General features: G+C 36.6%; 1 protein-coding gene and 1 long non-coding RNA gene across 2 annotated transcripts; one reads left to right on the forward strand and one right to left on the reverse strand.

The window, feature by feature from the left end:
* Window positions 1–7,220: 7,220 nt before the first annotated feature.
* LOC131614785 (uncharacterized) lies at window positions 7,221–9,224 on the reverse strand. Its single transcript, XM_058886338.1, has one exon. It carries the CDS (start codon window positions 9,222–9,224, stop codon window positions 7,221–7,223), a length of 2,004 nt encoding a protein of 667 aa, XP_058742321.1.
* Window positions 9,225–18,499: 9,275 nt separating this feature from the next.
* Window positions 18,500–18,982, forward strand: LOC131612513 (uncharacterized). Its single transcript, XR_009287396.1, has 2 exons — window positions 18,500–18,660; window positions 18,748–18,982. It is a non-coding gene; the product is annotated as an uncharacterized LOC131612513 (long non-coding RNA).
* The last annotated feature ends 1,987 nt before the right edge of the window (window positions 18,983–20,969 follow it).

The following is a 20,969-nucleotide window of genomic DNA, read 5'->3' on the forward strand; positions in this document are numbered from 1 at the left end:
GAACATCCGCTATCAAGGAACCACAACCTTTCGGCAGTGTCAAGACACTTTTCCTGCAAAATTAATTTAGAGAGGGAGGTCCCCAATTTTCATTGGGTCCTTGGTAGTGAGTACATAATTTGTTGCACTTGGGCAACCATTGAAATACTCCTTTAGGAACTAAAATCCTCCTAAATTTGCATTTTTCAATGGTATGACCCTTTTTGCAACAATAATGACAGGTAATATGATGAGAATATGATGTTTTGCTAGTTGATACTTTTGGTACAAAAGTGTATTTACTATATAAAGGAGTATACGATCTTTTGAACTTATTTGGATCAACCGCAAAAGTCACTTTTGGTTGTAGAGCCTTGTCTAATTTGGCTTTTAGATCTCTCACTTCTTTTTGCCAAATGTGACATGTCTCACAACCAAACCATGATGTAGGATCTATTTCAACTTTATCCTTTTGAATGTCTAGTATAGATTGTTTTAAAGCTTCCATATCCTTTTCGGTTTTCTCAACTTTTGATTCAAGATATGAAAAGATTTTCTTATTTGAGGCCAAAAGTTTGAAAGCTTCAATTGCATCTCTATGTAATTCTTCAAAAGCAAGTTTTAGTTGAGAATGAGATACCTTATCTATGAGTTCAGGTTTAAGATGACTTACAGCTTTCTTTTTCTTGTGTTGATGAGCCATAAGGCATAAGTTTGTTGATTCTTCTTCATCGCTTGATGAGCTTTCACTAGATGAATCACTTTCCCATGCTATGTAGGATCTTTTAGATTTGTTATGTCCTTTGCTTTGGTTCTTCTCTTTTTCCTTCTTAAGATATGGACAATCCGGTTTGTAGTGACCGAGTTTCCCACAATTAAAGCAAGGGCCTTTGATTTTTCCTTTGTTGTTGTCATCTTGTTTGAACTTGTTTGATTGCCTTCTATAGTTGATCAAGCCTTTGTCAGAATGCTTTGATCCATTTTTCTTTAGATATTTGTTGTATCTTCGCACAAACAGTCCCATTTCCTCATCATCGGAGTCTTCGTCATCACTTGTATCACTATCCTCTAGCTCTTGTCTTGAGGTCTTGGAACTTGAAGCCTTTACATCTATTGACTTCTTCTCTACCTCTTTCTCCATGTTCTTTTCTTTCTTTGCCCTTTTCTCATGCATGTCAAGGCATTTAAGGTGTTGTTCATGTTCCTCTAGTTTGCCAAATAGAGTGCTAATGTCTAAGGTGTTTAGATCATTTGCTTCCTTTATTGCTGTAACCTTGGGTTGCCATTCCCTGTTCAAACATCTTAAGATTTTGTTAGTAGCAACTGCATTGGAAACAGGTCTATCAAGAGAATTTATATGATTTTTCAAGTGAATGAATCTCTTCTGCATGTTTTCGATGGATTCACCATCTTCGATGTGGAAGAGTTCAAATTCCTGAGTTAACGTATTGATTCTAGCTAGTTTGACATCATCCGTTCCCTCGTGGGCAACTTGCAATGTGTCCCACATAGCTTTAGCGGATCTACAATGGGAAACGCGATAGTATTCATCAACTCCTAGAGCTGAGATTAGAATGTTTCTCGCTTTCCAATCGTATCCATATCTCTTTTCATCTTCAGCATCCCAAGTATTTTCTGGTTTTGGAACAACCGCACCAGCTGCATTTGTCATGGTGATATGAAAGGGACCATTGACAATAGCTGTCCAGATGTTCCTATCAATTGCATTGACGTGGACACACATACAATCCTTCCAATAGCCATAGTTTTCACCGTTGAAAACTGGAGCTCTATTGTGAGCCCCTTTAGGTCCGGAAGCCATCTTTCCAATAAGTGTTTCACGTAGCACAGAATAAACCAGAGCTCTTGATGCCACTTGTTAGACGCTGGCCTAAGGATCTAGAGGGGGGTGAATAGATCTCACAGAGTTTTTTGGAGTTAATTGAACTTTAAGCGAAAGCGGTTCTGAATCGACTCGCGTCTATTCCGAACCGCTATTGAAACGATTGTATATGTGTTAAAACCACTAAACAGCTTGAGATAAACGATAAGAGAATATCCTATAGAATCAATATGTCGCTCTAATGAAAATCGATTAACTTCTTATATGATGAACGATGTTTGCAATGCAGTAATAGTGAAAGAAGCAAAAACACAAACACTTGGTGATAATGATCAAATTGATAGTAATTCAATGTGTGATGAATTGTGATGTTTATACAAGTTCTTAATTCACAATTTTAACACTCGAATCGTTAATCAATTTGCAATTATAACCAATTATGAACGGAACTTAAATGAAAAGATAAAAGCGACAAGAACACGATATTTGTTCAGGCAGTTCGTCGATCGTCCTCGCTACGACAACGTCTGCCCCCAATTCCAAATTGAAATTGGGAAATCTTCCATTAATGTTGAAAGCAGTTTATACAAAGAAGATAGCAAAGCGATAAACAATAAACCAAATTTGTCGATCCTTTGAATCTTCTTCCCCCTTAATCTTGAGTCAGATTAAGGTCTTCCAAGAGCTTCACTTTGATCCCTTTCTGCAGTGTCTTGAATTGCTCGAACACTTGTTCTTCAATCTTCACACTCAGCTGGATCCTTGATGAAGCTTCTTGATAAAAACCCCCAAAATTCACCTATCTTGGAGGACAAAACCCTAAGATTTTATTCACCAAAAACCCCACAAATCTTCACCCACTAGGAATCTTCAATTCCGTTCCATGGATGTTATCGAACTCGATCACTAACCCTCAACACAAGAATGATTATGTGTAATTGTGTTGGAGATGACGAAGAACGAAGATGAGAAGCCTTTGTGTATCTTTCAATTGTTGGTGTTGATGAGCAATAATGAACCTTGGACAATATATATGAGAGCTTATCAGTTGAAGCAGAGAAAACCAGAAATTTTGGCATTTTTGATCAGATAGGTCGACCTCTTGTAGTGCTTAGGTCGACCTAACAGAGCTGCATATCCTTTGGATGTCATTTATTCCCAGTTAGGTCGACCTATTAAAGAAGTAGGTCGAACAGAATCCACTTCAGATGCGTTTTGGGGACCTTTCCTCAGATTAGGTCGACCTAGTTATTGTGTAGGTCGACCTAGCAGAATGATATGTAATTTTCTTCATTTTAGGTCGACCTGGGTTGGGAGTAGGTCGACCTGACTGCTGTTTTTCTAAGTTCCTCTTATTTTGCTTGTGTTGAGTCGACCTATATGCATAGTAGGTCGACCTGGTCTGTCATGAGTGACCAATGCTTGCTTTTCTTTGAGTTCTTCTGCTTGTGCCTTGTTGCTTGTATGCTTGTTGAGTTTGCCATGAATCAAAAACATCTTTGTGAGGTGTGGTCTTGTATTCACAGTTTTAGCCAAAATAAGCCAAAGGGGGAGATTGTTGATGTTATGTCTGTCCTGTATTATTGTCTAATGTATGGCTAAAACATATAATAGTAGCAAATGGTCAAAATGTGAATCTTGCAAGTTTATAAAGATCAAAACAGGTACAAGCAAGATATTAGATGGAATGTCATGACATCAACTCATGACATCGCGCCTGCAGAACTGGAAGAAAGATTCAGTTTGTATTTAACAGATATAGAATATTCTATATGAATATTATGTAATCCTATGTGGCGCATATTTAAAGGTCAAAGAATCAAGTCAGAACATTGAAGAATCAAATCTGAAGATTGAAGATAATTAGATCAGAAGATTGGATTCAGCAGTTTCTAATTTAGGAAACTTATGATTAAAAGACCTTATTTGTAGCAGAATATTTTTGTCATATTTGTAACATCCAGAGTGATGCGATTTGCAAGCCCGAGTCCAATTGGGATCAGGTTATAAATAAGAAACTTTGTAACCTAATTTAGAGAGCTAATATCCAGAGCTAGGAAGATGTAGTCTCTAGGGTTAGCCATGTAGGTGAACCACCCGGTGTGGGATGGTCACTGAGTTGTACCTCAAAACCTGTAGGTGAGAGGTTTAGTGTAATCACTCAGAAGCTGTGAAGTTATGAGTGAATGTTTGTTCTTGGAGGAAGCTTGTAAGCAACTTCAAGATTGGTATTGTGTTTATTTGTGTTTAAAGTGTTGGGAATTAGGCTGTCGATGCAGTGGCTGCGTTGTTGACTGCTAGGCATCATTGCTATGATTGGGAGTGGAATGGAGATATTCCATATCTAGGGAGAACCTAGGTAGATATTGCATTGGGTAGGGTTTAAGTGCGAAGTTGTAAACGGGGGAGTTTAGCTTCAAATTAAGACTACTGATAGTGGATTTCCTTCCTGGCTTGGTTGCCCCCAGAGTAGGTTGTTTGGACCGAACTGGGTGAACAATTTTGTGTGTTGTTTATGTTTCTGCATTGTTTATTTGTTTGTTCAGTTATGAATGTTATGACTTTGTCTATAACATCAGGTTCAGAAGTGTTAGCTGATCCTGTACAGAACCATGTAAAATTAGAATCTGGTTATGAATGTTGAACATGTGTGATCCCAGGTCTCATTGACTCTTTCCTAAGAGTAATTAAATAATGAGGGATCCTTGTATTTTGCTGATGCTACATTAATAACAGATCAGATGTCTTGACATCAGGATTGACATCCGAGTGTGTCATACCAGAATTTTCACTAGACTTGGATTAGGATTCAACAAAGGAAGAGTTTCATTCAGGTTGTTGTGATTCACCTACCGTTTCACCACCCGTCAGCTGGCCGAGTTACTAAGATTTCCTAAAGGCATTGATCCTTTAATGGAAGTCGATGATGAGTACTTCCATGATAACATAGTTGACTACTTTTGGAGTACCATATTTGGTAGAAACCAGAATGGTCTACGATTCTCTTCAGAAATCCACAACCCCGCCATTAGGTATTTCCACATGATACTAGCTTTCACTCTTTTTGGAAAACCTTTGTGCGATACCTCGGTGACTAAGGATGAGCTAGGCATTATTATGTGTGTTTTCCAATGCAGACCAGTTATGGGAGTATCATTTTTGCTTGCTAGGATGGCCGTTCTGGCCCAAGATACTATTGGTCCTATCCTTGTAAGTGGTCTTGTAACTAAGATCGCCCGTGCCCTATCCTTAAGAGGCCCACTTGCTATATTGATTACTTATGGAGGATTCAAATCCATGGACATGGAGTTTTGCTTCAACAAGAGCCTGATTAGCAACTAGGATTCTCCACCTTATCAGCTTCTAGTGAACTATGAGCCTGTTCATCATTTTGCCTTACCTTGCATTAGGTTCACAAGTGTTCACAAGAAAGAAAATTGGATATATGACTTGGAAGGAAAAGGTGAAAATGATCTCGAGGAGGAAGAAAGTGATCCAATGACACCGACTGGCTACCATGACATTGATGCTACACCTGATGAAGATGTGCCTATGGTTGACCATACGGATGCTATTGAGACCCTTCGTAATGACGTTGTTATACTTCATACCGACTTAGGGAGACTCCGAGGAGATTTCCACAGATTTATGGATTTGGTCACGGCACATCTCGACATATTTTATCAGCATTTTCAGTCCGTCCCTGCTCCGAAAAGTGGCTAATTAAAGACCGCTAATTTATATTTCCAACTCTTACATTTAGACAATGAGGACATCGTCTAGTTTAAGTGTAAGGGAAGGAAATGCTTAGTTAGGATTTACCGCTTTAGTAGTTTTAATTTTCAATTTTTCAATTTCAGTATTTTAATTAGTTAGTATTTCTATTTTAAGACAAAATTTTAATTTTCAGTTTTTAATTTTAATAAAATTCAGTAGTTTCTTTATTCTATTTTTATTTTTCTTTTCTCTGCTTTATTCATCTGCTAAATCTGTGTGTGTGCATCACAAACTTTGCTTCTACTATGTGCTATTGTGAGTGTTCATTATGATATTTACTTCTATCTGCTATGTGAAATTAATAAATATTGCTGCTAATGTATCTGTGGAACACAATAAAATATCAATCTGCTACCTATACTTTACTCTGCTAATTGAAATTCTGGACTCAGACACGTGATGTCTTACAGGATGTCACGACATCACTATCTGTATCTTTTTCAAACAGATGAACAAAGTACAAGCAGAGAAGAAAATAACACAAGATAATTGTTAACCCAGTTCGGTTCTAACAAACCTACATCTGGGGGCTACCAAGCCAGGGAGGAAGTCCACTATAAGCAATATTAATTCAAGGTAATACAACTCAATATTACGCCTTTCACTTAATATCTACCCAATGCAACTTCAATCTAAATACTAGATCAGAGATCCTACTCACTCCCCCTCAATCACAGCAGTGATGAACACTTACAAACAAAATAATAACAGACGAAGACACTCTTCAAGGACACACCTTGATCTTGCTTAAAAGCTTTGATCAAGAACAATAGTACTCTTGCTTAGAAGCTTCGAGTACCTCTTACAACACAAACCAAACACACCTAGACCAAGACAATCATCATGATGATTGTTTGGCTTACAAGAAATCTAGTACAAGAAAACTAAACTCACAAGAACTTCAAATATTTCTCAACACCAAAAACCCTGACGGCAGCATTAGCCCTAGCGAGGGATAAATAGTCTTCAATAAAACAGCAGCTGGGCCTGAATCCATAGAATAGTTTTTGCCCAAAAAAAAAAAAAACCCCAGATCTTCAACACAAGAAAACTGATAAATAGAAAACATCAAATTTGTCCTTAAACAGATCAGAATCCATTATTACCAAATATAGCGCATCAGGTCTTATCATACGAAGTAATAGAAAATAACGACCAGATGCGAATGTCATGACATCGGCCTTGACATCAGCCACAGGCCTGTAAAAGGAAACACTTCATACCAACAGAATGCATGTCATGACATCAGTTTTGACAAGATGGAACCACAATAGGTTTTACCAAAAAATACAGCCAATCAACAACATCTACAAACTCCCCCTTTGGCACATTTTTTGGCTAAAACTCTAATAGTCGTCAAACAGAAACCAGAGCACACACAACAGCAATCAACAGAAAAATAAATTCTGTCAACAACAAGAGCAACTTGATTAATCACCAGAAAACCAGAAAACATCTACTTAATCAGCTATTACAGAGACCAATTGTCATTGTCACAGAGAATACCAAAAAAAACACAGAGGGCCATAGTCCCAAATATCCAAAATAACCAAAATAACCTCTACTAACCACTACAGCCACTACTCCCCCTTTTTAGCCACAAAAAGGAGCCAAAACAGATCTAATCATCAGCCCCATCACTGTCTTCATCACTTGACCCATCAGAATTGTCATCACTGGAGCTACTAGTCTCTTCAGCAGCATCACTACTCTCACTCTCAGCACTCTCAGCCTCAGCATCCTCAGCTTCTGCCTCAGCCTCTTGGTCTTCATCCATATTGGCACCATTCTTGTCACCAACAAGATCATCATCTGTAGACTGCTCAAGACTGTGGATGAGATTTTCAAGTTTCAGCTTCCTGTTCTCCAGCTCTTGACACGTCTCTTTTAACTCAGCAATAAGGAGAGCTTTGGTCACAGATTTTCTGGGTTGAGATGTCCCAGCAGATGTCTTGTCATCAGATCTCTGCAGCAGCTTGTAGTGAAAGGACAGAGCAGTCTCCCTCTTGCACACAGTATCTTTACTTTTCAGAATTCCTGGGTGTTGCTTGAGGATGATTCCACATATCAGAGATGGGAAGGCAATGGGAAGCTTGGTAGCAGAGGTACCAGCATGCCTCATGGTTTGATCAAATATGTAAGAGCCATAGTCGAATTTTGTCTTGGTTCCCACAGCATATATGAATCTTCCTAGGCCAACAGCAATAGTGGAAGTGTGATTGGTAGGTACCCAGTTAGCAGCACCAATTTTGTGCAGCAATGCATACCTGCCATTAAGAGAACTAACAGACAGTTTGCTCTTAATAGGCCACCTCTTAACCGTACCACCAGTGATTTCCTTGCAGACCTCATTGTCAGTCACCTCAAGCTCAGGTTGAGCTTTACCATCTCTTCCTAGATATAAGTTGATAACAGCAGGAGAAAAATCTATACACTTTCTTCTAACATACACCTTATGGAAATCATCAGTTGTGCCATTACCACAATCTTGAGACAGATTCACAATAAATTCCTTCACAAGCATTTCATAACATTTTGAAAAATGAGAAACAGTTTTCATCAAACCTGCATCCTTGATGAGCTTCATGATCTCTTGACATTCCAGAGCATCATTTGCTAGTTCTCTCTCTAGAGCCAACCTTCTTTGATAAACAAACTTCCACTGGATAGCATTTGATGCATAGTGCAAGTAAATATTATCCAAAGGGACATCACGAACCTTTGTGGAGGATTTTGTGACAGCAATCTTCTTCTTGGAAGGGATGTCAGGGACATCACTTAGGACATCATCTTCTGTGGCAGAAACACTTCTTTCCTTTCTCTTCTTCATAGTAACTTTGCTTTCAGACTTTGCAGGTTCAGTGGAAACTCTCTTCACCCTTTCTTTAGCAGCAGTCTTCAGGGGAGCAACCTGTGGCTTGAGAAATTGTTGATCACAGACTTGCTTTCCTTTACGAGCCTTAACCCTGTTGGAGATGCTGGAAATGAGGTCATCATCAGCAATATCAATAGGATCCTCAAGATCATCAAGATCCACTACATCATGTACTTTAGGGTTTTCATCTTTCTCAGCAGGAACAACAGGAACCTCTTCATCTTTCTCAGGTTCAGCATTGACAGCCTCGGTTGTTTCAACATCTTTGGCAGCAGGGGTCTTATCATTTCCAGCAGGTGTCTCAACATCTTTAACAACATGCGTCTCATCATTATCAGCAAATGTCCTATCATTACTAGCAGAAGTCTCAACATTTTCTTGATCTTTGCTTACCTCATCATGCTCACCTTGATCATCATCTGAAGCGGGCATTTGGGCTAGAGGAACAGAAATTCCTTCGACCTTGTGTCCTTCATTCAAGATTCTGGTGACAATGTTTGCAATTGCATTATGAACATATGTCGAGCCTTCTCTACCCTGGACAGGAAAAGTTTCTGGGACAGATCCTCCGGTAGACTTTCTTGCATGCATCTTTCTTGGATGACTGCGAGCAGAATCGGAAGAAGGGACAGAGTTCAATGGCACGACATCCAGTACCACATCTTGATTGCTCACAACATTTGGTGCCCTAGAACCTGATGCTGTTTCAGAAATCGGAGTAGGTTTCTTTGAGGAAGGACTCTGAGACATGGTGGGAGAAGATGAGGAACTGGGTGGAGCGTGATGAATGAAGAAACACAGAGAGAAAGAATGAGTGTGGAGAAGAAGCTTTGAAGGAATGAAAACCGTTTGTGTAACTTGCAAAAAGGGGGGAAAATACACTTTAATGTGTAATGATATCCAAGATTTGGAGAGAGAAATAGTGCTGGCCCCACTCACAATTAATTGCCATAATCTTTTACAAGTACAGATGTCTAACTTGTTTCTTAGGTTTACACACTTATTTGCATCTAAGACATTTGTAAAACTGTCAGCAAGTTGAAGATCTGAAGCAACATGTTCCAAGTCAATTGCTTTGTCTTTAACAAGATTTCTGATGTAGTGGTGTACACTATTGATATGCTTGGGACTGCTGTGCTGAATGAAATTATTTGAAGTGTTGATGGCATCTAAGTTGTCACAATATAATGTCATGACATCGTGTGTGACATTGTATTCTGTTTCCATTTGTTTCATCCAAACAGGTTTAGAGCATATAGTAGAATGACTGGATTCCTGAGATACCCACAAAAAACAGTTATTTTTGGATCTGACACCCCTCATTACTACTTCCTTTTCTTCATTAGTAACCACACACTCATCTTTAGTGAAGTTGACTTGATATCCTTGGTCACACAGTTGACTGATGCTTATAAGATTAGCATTCAGGTCTTTGACCAACAGAACATCTTCTAAGTTTGGCACTCCTGAACAGTCTAATTTTCCAACTCCTTTGATTTCTCCTTTAGCTCCATCACCAAAGGTTACATAGCTAGTGGAATGACTTTTGATATCAACAAACAGATCCTTGAGTCCAGTCATGTGTCTGGAGCATCCGCTATCAAAATACCAGTCTTCTTTGGCTGAAACACTAAGAGATGTGTGAGCAATTAGAGCCATACTTTTAGGTTTCCATTGTTGCTTCTGGATGGGCATGGTCTGCTTAGGTTTGTATGAAGAAGCTTGATCAGGATATCCATATAGTCTGAAACAAAATGGCTTAATGTGTCCAAATCTTCCACAGTAATGACATCTCCATCTTTGAAACTTTCTCTTCATTCCACCTTTCTCGTGATGTAGAGTCACATGTTTTGACATTGGCTTTGACATCTCAGCTTCAGGTTTAGTTCTGCTACTATCTTGGACATATTTCTTTGTACTAACGAATCCTATGCCAGTCATGTCTCTTGAACTTTTTCCCACCTGCAAGATCTCCTCCAGCATATCTGTGCCATTGTTCAACATTTTTACTGATTTAGTCATCTGATCAAGTTTGGATTGTAACAGGATAATTTCATCATTCAGTTCAGATATGGTTGCATTGAGTTCTTTGTTATCAGCCTCCAACTGGGCTATGTATTTCTTCTGCTTTTCACCTTGTTGACACACTTCAGCACTCCTGATACAGAGCTTTCTGTAGGATGCAGCCAGTTCTTCAAAGGATAGCTCATCTTCACTAGAGTCTTCATCAGAGTTGTAAATTCCAGTTAGAGCTGTGACATGTTTGGCTGATTCTTCTTCAAAATCACTCTCAGAATCTTCATCAGACCAGGATACTGACAGTCCTTTCTTTTGTTTCTTGAGATAGGTAGGGCATTCAGCTTTAATATGTCCATACCCTTCACATTCATGACATTGAATCCCTTTACTGTGATTGTATTTTTCTTCTGATTTATCTCCTCTCCCAGAGTTATAGGATCTACTGATGTCAGATGAGATGTTCTTGACATTCGATCTTGGCTTCTGATCCATACTTCTTATAATTTTGTTGAATTGCTTGCCAAGCATGGCTATAGAATCAGATAGATTCTCTTCTCTACTTTCCTCTTGAGAGTTGGATACAAAGGCTATGCTTTTGTTTTTCTTTTCAGAGTTTTCATTCATTCCCATCTCAAAGGTTTGAAGAGATCCAATTAACTCTTCTACCTTCATATTTCTGATATCCTGTGCTTCTTCTATAGCTGTGACTTTCATATCAAATCTCTTAGGTAGGGATCTAAGGATTTTCCTCACCAACTTTTCATCAGACATTTTTTCTCCCAAAGCTCCTGAGGTATTAGCAATATCGAGTAAGTTCATATAAAAATCCTTAATGCTTTCATCGTCCCTCATCCTTAGATTTTCAAATTTTGTAGTTAGCAGTTGAAGCCTTGACATCTTCACTTTGGAGGTGCCCTCATGAGTAGTCTTGAGGATATCCCAGACATCTTTGGCTAGTTCACAGTGATGAACCAGTCTGAATATATTTTTGTCTATTCCATTGAATAGGGCATTTAGGGCTTTTGAGTTGCCAAGAGCCAATGCCTCTTCATCTTTGTCCCAATCTTCCTCTGGTTTAAGAGTTTTGTTGCCATCTTCATCAGTATTAACAGGATGTTCCCATCCTTTGTTCACAGCTCTCCAAGCTTTGCTGTTCACGGATTTCAGAAAAGCCACCATGAGGGGTTTCCAATAATCATAATTAGAGCCATCCAGAATGGGTGGTCTCATTATGAATCCACCACCTTCTTTGTCCATCAAACCAGAAAATACTTTCCCTAGATCTCACCCAGTAAAAACAGGCAGGGTGCCTGCTCTGATACCAATTGAAATTCTGGACTCAGACACGTGATGTCTTACAGGATGTCACGACATCACTATCTGTATCTTTTTCAAACAGATGAACAAAGTACAAGCAGAGAAGAAAATAACACAAGATAATTGTTAACCCAGTTCGGTTCTAACAAACCTACATCTGGGGGCTACCAAGCCAGGGAGGAAGTCCACTATAAGCAATATTAATTCAAGGTAATACAACTCAATATTACGCCTTTCACTTAATATCTACCCAATGCAACTTCAATCTAAATACTAGATCAGAGATCCTACTCACTCCCCCTCAATCACAGCAGTGATGAACACTTACAAACAAAATAATAACAGACGAAGACACTCTTCAAGGACACACCTTGATCTTGCTTAAAAGCTTTGATCAAGAACAATAGTACTCTTGCTTAGAAGCTTCGAGTACCTCTTACAACACAAACCAAACACACCTAGACCAAGACAATCATCATGATGATTGTTTGGCTTACAAGAAATCTAGTACAAGAAAACTAAACTCACAAGAACTTCAAATATTTCTCAACACCAAAAACCCTGACGGCAGCATTAGCCCTAGCGAGGGATAAATAGTCTTCAATAAAACAGCAGCTGGGCCTGAATCCATAGAATAGTTTTTGCCCAAAAAAAAAAAAAACCCCAGATCTTCAACACAAGAAAACTGATAAATAGAAAACATCAAATTTGTCCTTAAACAGATCAGAATCCATTATTACCAAATATAGCGCATCAGGTCTTATCATACGAAGTAATAGAAAATAACGACCAGATGCGAATGTCATGACATCGGCCTTGACATCAGCCACAGGCCTGTAAAAGGAAACACTTCATACCAACAGAATGCATGTCATGACATCAGTTTTGACAAGATGGAACCACAATAGGTTTTACCAAAAAATACAGCCAATCAACAACATCTACACTAATGCTATGAAAATTTTGTACTGGTGTAGGCTATTTATTTACTCTGCTGAAAATTATATGCACCTCATAATAATACTTTGACTATCAGTCAAAAGTATTCATGTCAATTATGGTGGTCCAATAGCATAACATGCAGTTGGTCAAAGAATCTCTGCACTCACGCTGAACACACTGCACACACGCAAGACTGTCACATATGCATGAACATGCATGTGCCTGTCGTCTGTCACATGGGGGTCCACGCCGACCGTCCCATGCCTACAAGTGACGTTCGTCACTTTTTCTTTAAGTGCGGGAACGCACTTCGTTCCCACTTCAGAAGCAACTCAATTTTCTGTTGTGTTGTTCAAACTTCTCAGTGTTCAATCAATCCTTATTTTCATCTTCATTCCAAACCTCACAATAATCTCCATTCAATACTCAGTCAATCAATTTTCAACCTTCACACCACTATATTATCCCACTGCTACAAACAAAACCACAACCATTTCTCTGATATTTCTTCTACAATTTTTTTTCATACTTCCTGCAGAACAATTATTATGGCCAACCTCAACAACCAAAACGAAGCCGAGTTTCTTGGTGTCATTTTCAAGAACGGAGATGCGGGAGAAATTCAACGCAACCGATACCAAAATTTCTCTCAGAGAGGGGTGGTGTCATCAAGGTTCGCCCATATCAAAAGCTTGCGAAGTTTGGGGCTGTTCGAAAACGGTGTGCAAATATTGCTCAATAAAACGGGTTTATCATTCGTAAGCACACTAGACTTCCCCACATACGAGGCGTTAACCTTGGAGTTCCTAAACTAGTATATTTACAACACACCCACTAACGCTTCTCACAACCTTATCGGAACCGCTACCTTCCGACTATTCAACCAAGAGTACACCTTGAATCAAGACAACTTAAGTGCGATCTTTCAGTTCACTCGTATTGAGGGAGTCAACTAAAGAATTCCGCCCGAGCTTGACTGGCAAAGAACCTCAAATGATATTTGGCGACGAATATCCGGTAACGAAAATGTCGCTCCTGACATGCGCTCTTCTTCTCAAATTCATAATCCGGTCATGCGTTACTTCCAGCGCATTTTAGCTAATACTATTTTAGGAAGGACTAACAGCAACAAAGTCAATGGTAAGGAGTTATACTTCTTTTATTGTGCTTTTTCCAACCATCAGATCAATGCCAACACTTTCCTTATGTCTCACATTCAAGCTCTCGTGTCAAGAGAAGGAAACACACCATTATGTGTGGGATGGCTTATCACTGGTATAGCTCGAGCCCTCGATATGAATGGTAGGCTTGAAACTCTGCCTCCTCTACCACCCGTTTTTATGGATATCAACAACTGCAGTGCTGGTCGCCTCATCAAGGCAAGACAAGACGAAAGGTACAACCTCATGGTGCGAAATAGTGAATTTCGCAGTGTTATACTGCCAAACAGCAAGATCACTAGGATAGACCGCAGAGACAACTGGATCTATGATCTCGACGCACCTGCTCCTAGTGAGAACGTACAGGATAATCAAAATGATGCGGATAATATGGATGAGGTCGAACAGGAAATGGATCAAGGAGAACCCCAGCCTAATCAAAACCCCCAACCCAAACCTGAAAATGTTGCTGGACCATCTGGACATCAACCTCAGAGAAGGAATCAACCAGCCACACTGGATGATGTGTATAGAGAGATGATACGTAACAACGAGGAAGAATCTCAATGTCATCTGAGGATTGAGGCGGGGCAGAATGAAATGATGACGCTGATGCGTCAGATGCAAAGGGATCAACACGATTGTGCGCAATGGAATGATCAAAGCATTGCATCCCTCATTGAAGAAATGCATTGCTTTACATATCGTGTTGAAGGCTTACATGAGTATGTGTACCATCCTGGGATAGTTCCGCCTAGAGACGGCGATGAAGGTCGAAGAGGAGGAAGAGCAGGAACCCGATGTAGAGCACGAGGAAGAGGAAACGAGTAATTAGTTTTCACCATTTCTACCACACAAAGTTGCATTGAGGATAACGCAAAGTTTAAGTGTGAGGAAGGAAGCTTGTTGGCTTTTGTATCTAATGTCAGTAGATTTTAATTCCTAGTATTTAATTTCCAGTATTTCTTGTCATTACCCTAAAAAAATAATTTAATTTCCCGTCATCTCAATCCATGTTTTTTAAGTTCAATATATGCGAGTATCTTTCAGTTGTCGAATTCTCCATCTACTTGAACCATAAACCTTTTTTATATGCATAGCCTGACACGCTCGAAAAGTACAAGGATACACTAATTAAAGATATGTTAGAACCGAAGCATTATTAATCAAAATCGCTACAGTCTTGACACTCTAGAACCCCGATTTATGCAAGATTCAATTAGAGTACCTATTATTTCAAAGTCTTAAACCTCTAGCTTTAAAGTAGCTTCGAGTAGTTTATTCAGCAGTCGGCACCGTCTTAAACACAAACTACGTAGAGAGCCGATGAATATAAGTGAATAATCCTGAAATTTTTCAGTAAAGAATTTAAAATATTGCACCGACTAAGCTAGGTGATCCTCACCCGGTCATTTAACCCAAAGGATGTATATCTCGCGAACAATAAATAAACCTATTTTCGGTTGGTTCAAAAGTACCTGGTGTTGGACTTGGTAGGGCGAATTACGGTTCGATCCCCCGCAAATTACAATTGGTTAAAAAAGTGGGTACCACAGAAATGTGCCGGAGCCCCGTGCTAATAAGGATCAGAGTCACTAACCAGTTACTCTACTATGTGCGTGTGAAGATAAAGGGCTTAATGTGATTGCGCTCGAATGAAAACAAGCAAAATCTAGCGAAAAGATCTAGATGAGATATAATAGCATGATTCGAATTGGTATGCATAAGCTGGAGTTGTCTAGTGTCACCATTGTGTCTTTAGTGTTTATATTAAGCTTTTACATCTCTAGAAAAGTATCACTAAGACTGCATACGAATCGAGATAATTGTCATGCATGTGTAAAACCTTTTTCTTTGATTGTTTTCTTGAGGGCAAGCAAAGTTCAAGTGTAGGGGAGTTTGATAACACGAAAACGTATCGTATATTTAGCTTAATTTACATGTATTATCATCTTATTTTATTTCTATTTTATTATTTTATTTTGTGTTATTCCAGTATTTTGTATTTGTTTCAGGAATTTATTAAATCAGGGCTCACAAAAGAAATGATCGAAAAAAGGAGCCAAAATGAAGAGAAATTGCTAAAAGGGACACTTGAATCAATGGGGGTGCAAATAAGAAGCAAAAGGCTCAAACTGCAAGCAAGCCCAACGAGCAAAGGAAGTTATGCACGTGACGGGTGGCACACTGAAGTCCACGCTGTCTGTCGTATACCCCCTCCTGTCGGTCGACACCTCCCCATTTACTAGTTTGTGACGTGAGTCACACACTCAAGCCCAGAAGACGTTGCCCAGTTTCTCTCTGCCATTTTCTACTCCGAAAGACCTGCTTCTGTTGTGAAACAAGTTCAAATCCAAGAATCTGCATCTCTATAAATACCCATCAAGATTAATTAGAAGGGTTGCGAACTTTAACCTACTGCCGTCATTTTCTTTTCTCTGCAATTTCAATTTCCAATTCTGCTACTTTTTCCAAACCATTCTCTGCAATAGATTTCCACACCGGAAATACTATTGCAACTCAGTTTTTCTTACTAACTTCAGATTTAGTTTTAGTTTTTAGTATTAGATTTAATTTCAGAATTTAATTCAAGTACCGGTTTCAAGAACCAGTGCTGCAAGATTACAATATTCAGTCTACAATTTAATTCAGGTTTATTTATTAGCATTTATTGTTATTTATTGTTTATGTTAGTTTATAAAATTATGTCCGGATTATTTTATACCTGCTATATCTGTTATGTTCTGTTCCGTCTATTAAAATAATGTCCGGCTAAATATCCCTTATCGGTATGTAAAGTCATATAAACGAGGGAATATAGTGACGCTATCAATGTAATTTATTAACTAAAATTTATTTATCTGGCTATAATTTTTAAAATCTTAATCAAACTATTTTATAACGAGAGTTAAAAACAATAGAAGTTAGGATCAGTAAAAACGGAAATTTGAGGTTTTAACTGGACCTTAGAAATTAGGCATTAACCTTAAATACAACGAGAGCGCTTTGAGGGTAATTAGTTTTCATTTGTTTTCAACAATCACTTTAAAATTTAATTGATACAGTTAGAGTGCCCACTTAGGTTTAATAGTGAAATCATAATCAATAAACACGAGAGTGTGAGAGGAAGGTTTTTAAACTAATGATTTCTACAGGAAAGTAATTTTAAATTATAATCCGCATCGATAGTTTACTAGATCCCCGACGTCTGACTATTACATACCGATATAATTATCCTTTGATTTAATTTAATTCTATTCTTTATTTTTACCCGTCTGATTCAATCAATCAAACGATAGCCTTAGATTTACGTAGTAAAGATTAACTACATTAAGGTCGATTCTTAGTCCTTTGGGTTCGATATCTTTTTAAAACTACGCGATAGATTGTGCACTTGCAGTCATAATCGCAGACATACCCACTTTGTCGCAATCAGCTACATGCTTCAAAATTGAGAAGCATGTGTTGACACATTCATCGTATTGTCGACTCATAAAATAAAAAGTGCTTTACAACATGGAAGTGTCGACACATAAACCAATTTTTCACCTGAAACTTGATTTTTAATGCACAAAACGTTTTTTAAATGCATTCTAAGTTCCCTAATATTAAGATGCACGTTAAGACTCAGAGATACCATCCTATATAAAAAAAATGCTAAAGTTATCCTAGTTTTGTCACCATGCAAAAACATCTATAACGGAAAAGTACGCTCACATTAAGTACATTGGTTGACTTTTTTTATAATTGCATCTTTATTATGCCCAATATCTGTTTTTCTTCTTTATAGTCAAAACAAAAAACTTGTTGCATCTATCATGCAGATTATCTATTTTGATCTTTTATAGTCAAAGCAATACTTTGTTGCATCTTCAATATGTTGAATGTATGTTCAATACGTTGAAGTTGACATTATTTTGTATCTTTGTCATAATGAATATATGTTAGTTCTTCACAGTTTTCGTCATCAAAACAACAACCTGTTACCTAGAAAACAAGGTTCCACAAAACATACAAAAATGCTAAGTTCAAATTATGTCGAGGCTAACTCCTTCGATAGCTATACATTTCGATTACTAGATGTATTTCGACAACTACTTGTTGTATTTGATTCTCTATCGAATACAAATTTTACAGACTCTGTTGACTTCCTGCGTCGACACAACAAATTATACATTCAACATAGTTTACCTTAACTAACATATGTTAAATGAGTATAATCAACTTGTCTTGAATTCATCTTTGACGGTATCATTAATTTATATTTACACACGTAGACACATTGTTGATATTTATAAAATTATTAATTAATAACAACACTGATAATAATTAAAATTTAATAATTACTAACTATATTATATTTTGTTTTATGATTTTCCATTTTCTCTCATGAAAGGTTATACAATAATTAAAACTGTTAAAAATAATAAGAATGAATTTTGATGATGGATAAGTTTTCTAATTTATCTCGTAATTAAATGTATTAAGTGAAAAATACACCACACTTTGATGTTCCTAAAAGACATTTTATACATATTTTAAATTTAGGATTTATTTTTCTAAAAGTCTATAATTCCTATACGTCAATATAAATATCTCTAGATGAAGCATGAAATTTTAAATATAAGTTATACAAGCTAATTCTATCTGAAACATACAAATGAGAAAAAATATCGTTAAGGTTTTCAAAATTGTTTATGTTATGATTATTTTTATTTGTCTCCTTCTTTATGCAAATGAAGGTTACGGTAAGCGATCTTCTAAACCTTTTTAAATTTATTCATTTATTTTCTATTGATTTTGTACATTAATCTATCTCTCAATTCTTATTACAGTTACAGATGTTCGATGTGGAAGACGTCTAGATTGTCCTAAAACTTTGTGTGATCATGGTTTTAAACGAAAATGTAATGGAGCAGGTTTTTGTACATGTGTTTCAAGATATCATGGTTCCATCCAATAATTAAATTTTTTATTTAATTTTATATAATTTTTTCAAACTTGTAGTTACTACTTTGCACATTAAAATGATACAAATAGAATGAAATAAAATATAAATGACTAATAGAACATATTTTTGTGTAGCACTTTAATTTTTTTCAGGCAAATAAAATTTTTTTCAAAAAATGTGTGATTGTTATGTTTATCTTAATTGTAATGTTTAATTAAATTTCTTAAAAAATAAAAAATAAAAGAAAATTTTATCTTTAATTTTTAATAAATATATAAATTTTTTATTTTATTAAATTTTCATTTTAAAATTGCTATATCATGACCTTCTCAAATTTTCTTTTAAACTCCAGCTTAATAGAGTTTATTTTGTGTAGTAATTTAATTTTGTTCGGACAAATAAAAATATTTCAACAACTGTGATTATTATGATATTTTCATTGTAATTTCTAATTAAAATTTTAATAAATTTCATAAAAAAAAACAATTTAACCTTTAATTTTAATTATCACTATATTTATTATTTTAAAACTGAAAAAAAAATTATGTTTAACTAAAAAACACATAAATTATTATTATTATATCATTAACTATTTTCTACAACAAAAAAATATATATTTTGAGTTTGGTCAAAAGGAATGTTGCTACATTATCATATGGCCACTACCACAAACACATATTTCTTTTGGCTTTATTCTGAAATAACCTGAGGCATCATAGTATATATACACAAGATAATTAGGAGAAAATCATAAAACAGAGCAAGAGGGACTTAGGTCATGATCATCTTCTTTTCACCATTATCTTCTCTAAACTACCATACTAAATCTCATTTTTTTCTGTGAGCTTTCAAAATAGAGTCATTGCTAAAATAGAGAGGAAAAAAGGGAAACCAAAACTTTTTCTATTAGCGCCATAGTCATTTACCTTTGGGTTAAATATGTTATTGGTCCCTATAAATATCTTAATTTTGACTTTTAATCCCTATAAAAAATATTGACTTTTAGTCCCTATAAAATTACTTTTGCACGCAATTTTAGTCATGTTGTACCCCAATTTTTTACCCCAAAATCTCACAACATTTGCATAGTGTGATCATCATCATCATTATCATCATGATCATCATTATTATCCATATTTCATTTACTAACAAAAATATACAAAAAAAAATAGATTGTGTTTTGCATGTTGCTTGTCTCCCTAAAGCAGGTGATTGATCAGGAAGCTCAAGCAAGACTAGGTTTCTCATATCCACAAAGGAGCTCAAACATTTTCATATGCTCAAATGAATATCCCCATCAAAATCCAAGTCCACGAGTGGCTCAATTCAAGATCAACAACTCCCAATTTTATCTGATGCACAAATTAGGGTTTTTGACCTAATACTTATGGGGAATTGACTTTTAATCAGGACATGGCTCCATGGCTCAAACCATGATTCAAGGATCTTCAATACAACATTATAATTCACTCACATCACAAATTTGAAGAGAAGATTTTGATTTAATTGAAATCCACAAGATTGCAGTTCATCTGGAAAACTCAATTGTCCAAGTCAACCTTTGACTTTTGTTTATCTTATGATTATTTTTATTTGTCTCCTTCTTTATGAAAATGAAGGTTACGGTAAGCAAATTTTAATAGAGAGTAAATATTATTTAAGTTAATTTAGTATTTATATTAATATTTTTATGCATTGTTATTTAATGGGCTCTTATTAATATTTGGGCCTTAATTTATTATCCATTAGAAGTATTATATATTGTAGTCTCATTGAGACATTATGGAATCAAAGAAATCAATGAAGTTTAATTTTATTAGTTTGGTTTATCTTTTCTCTAGTGTAGAATTTTAGAGTTTTCTTAGGGTTTTGATAGTGTTCTCTTTTAGAGCCTATCAATTGGTGCTTTCATTCTTGTACTCAATCTCTCCGAGGGAGTATTCCAACTTTACACCCCCATTTCATCAATGGAACATTCCTCCAACATATCCTACAAACCCCTCTTTTACATCTCATATCAATCCCTCATTTCCATCTTTCCCATGGGAAATTTTTTCACCTTACTATTCCAACACTCATGTTGCAGCATCTTCACCAAATTTATAT

Source organism: Vicia villosa, linkage group LG6 (genome assembly GCF_029867415.1).
Source record: "Vicia villosa cultivar HV-30 ecotype Madison, WI linkage group LG6, Vvil1.0, whole genome shotgun sequence".
NCBI classification, from domain to species: Eukaryota; Viridiplantae; Streptophyta; class Magnoliopsida; order Fabales; family Fabaceae; genus Vicia; species Vicia villosa.

Excerpts from the sequence above, each read along its gene's own strand:
- LOC131614785 (XM_058886338.1), bottom strand. The coding sequence starts at position 9,224 with ATGTCTCAGAGTCCTTCCTCAAAGAAACCTACTCCGATTTCTGAAACA.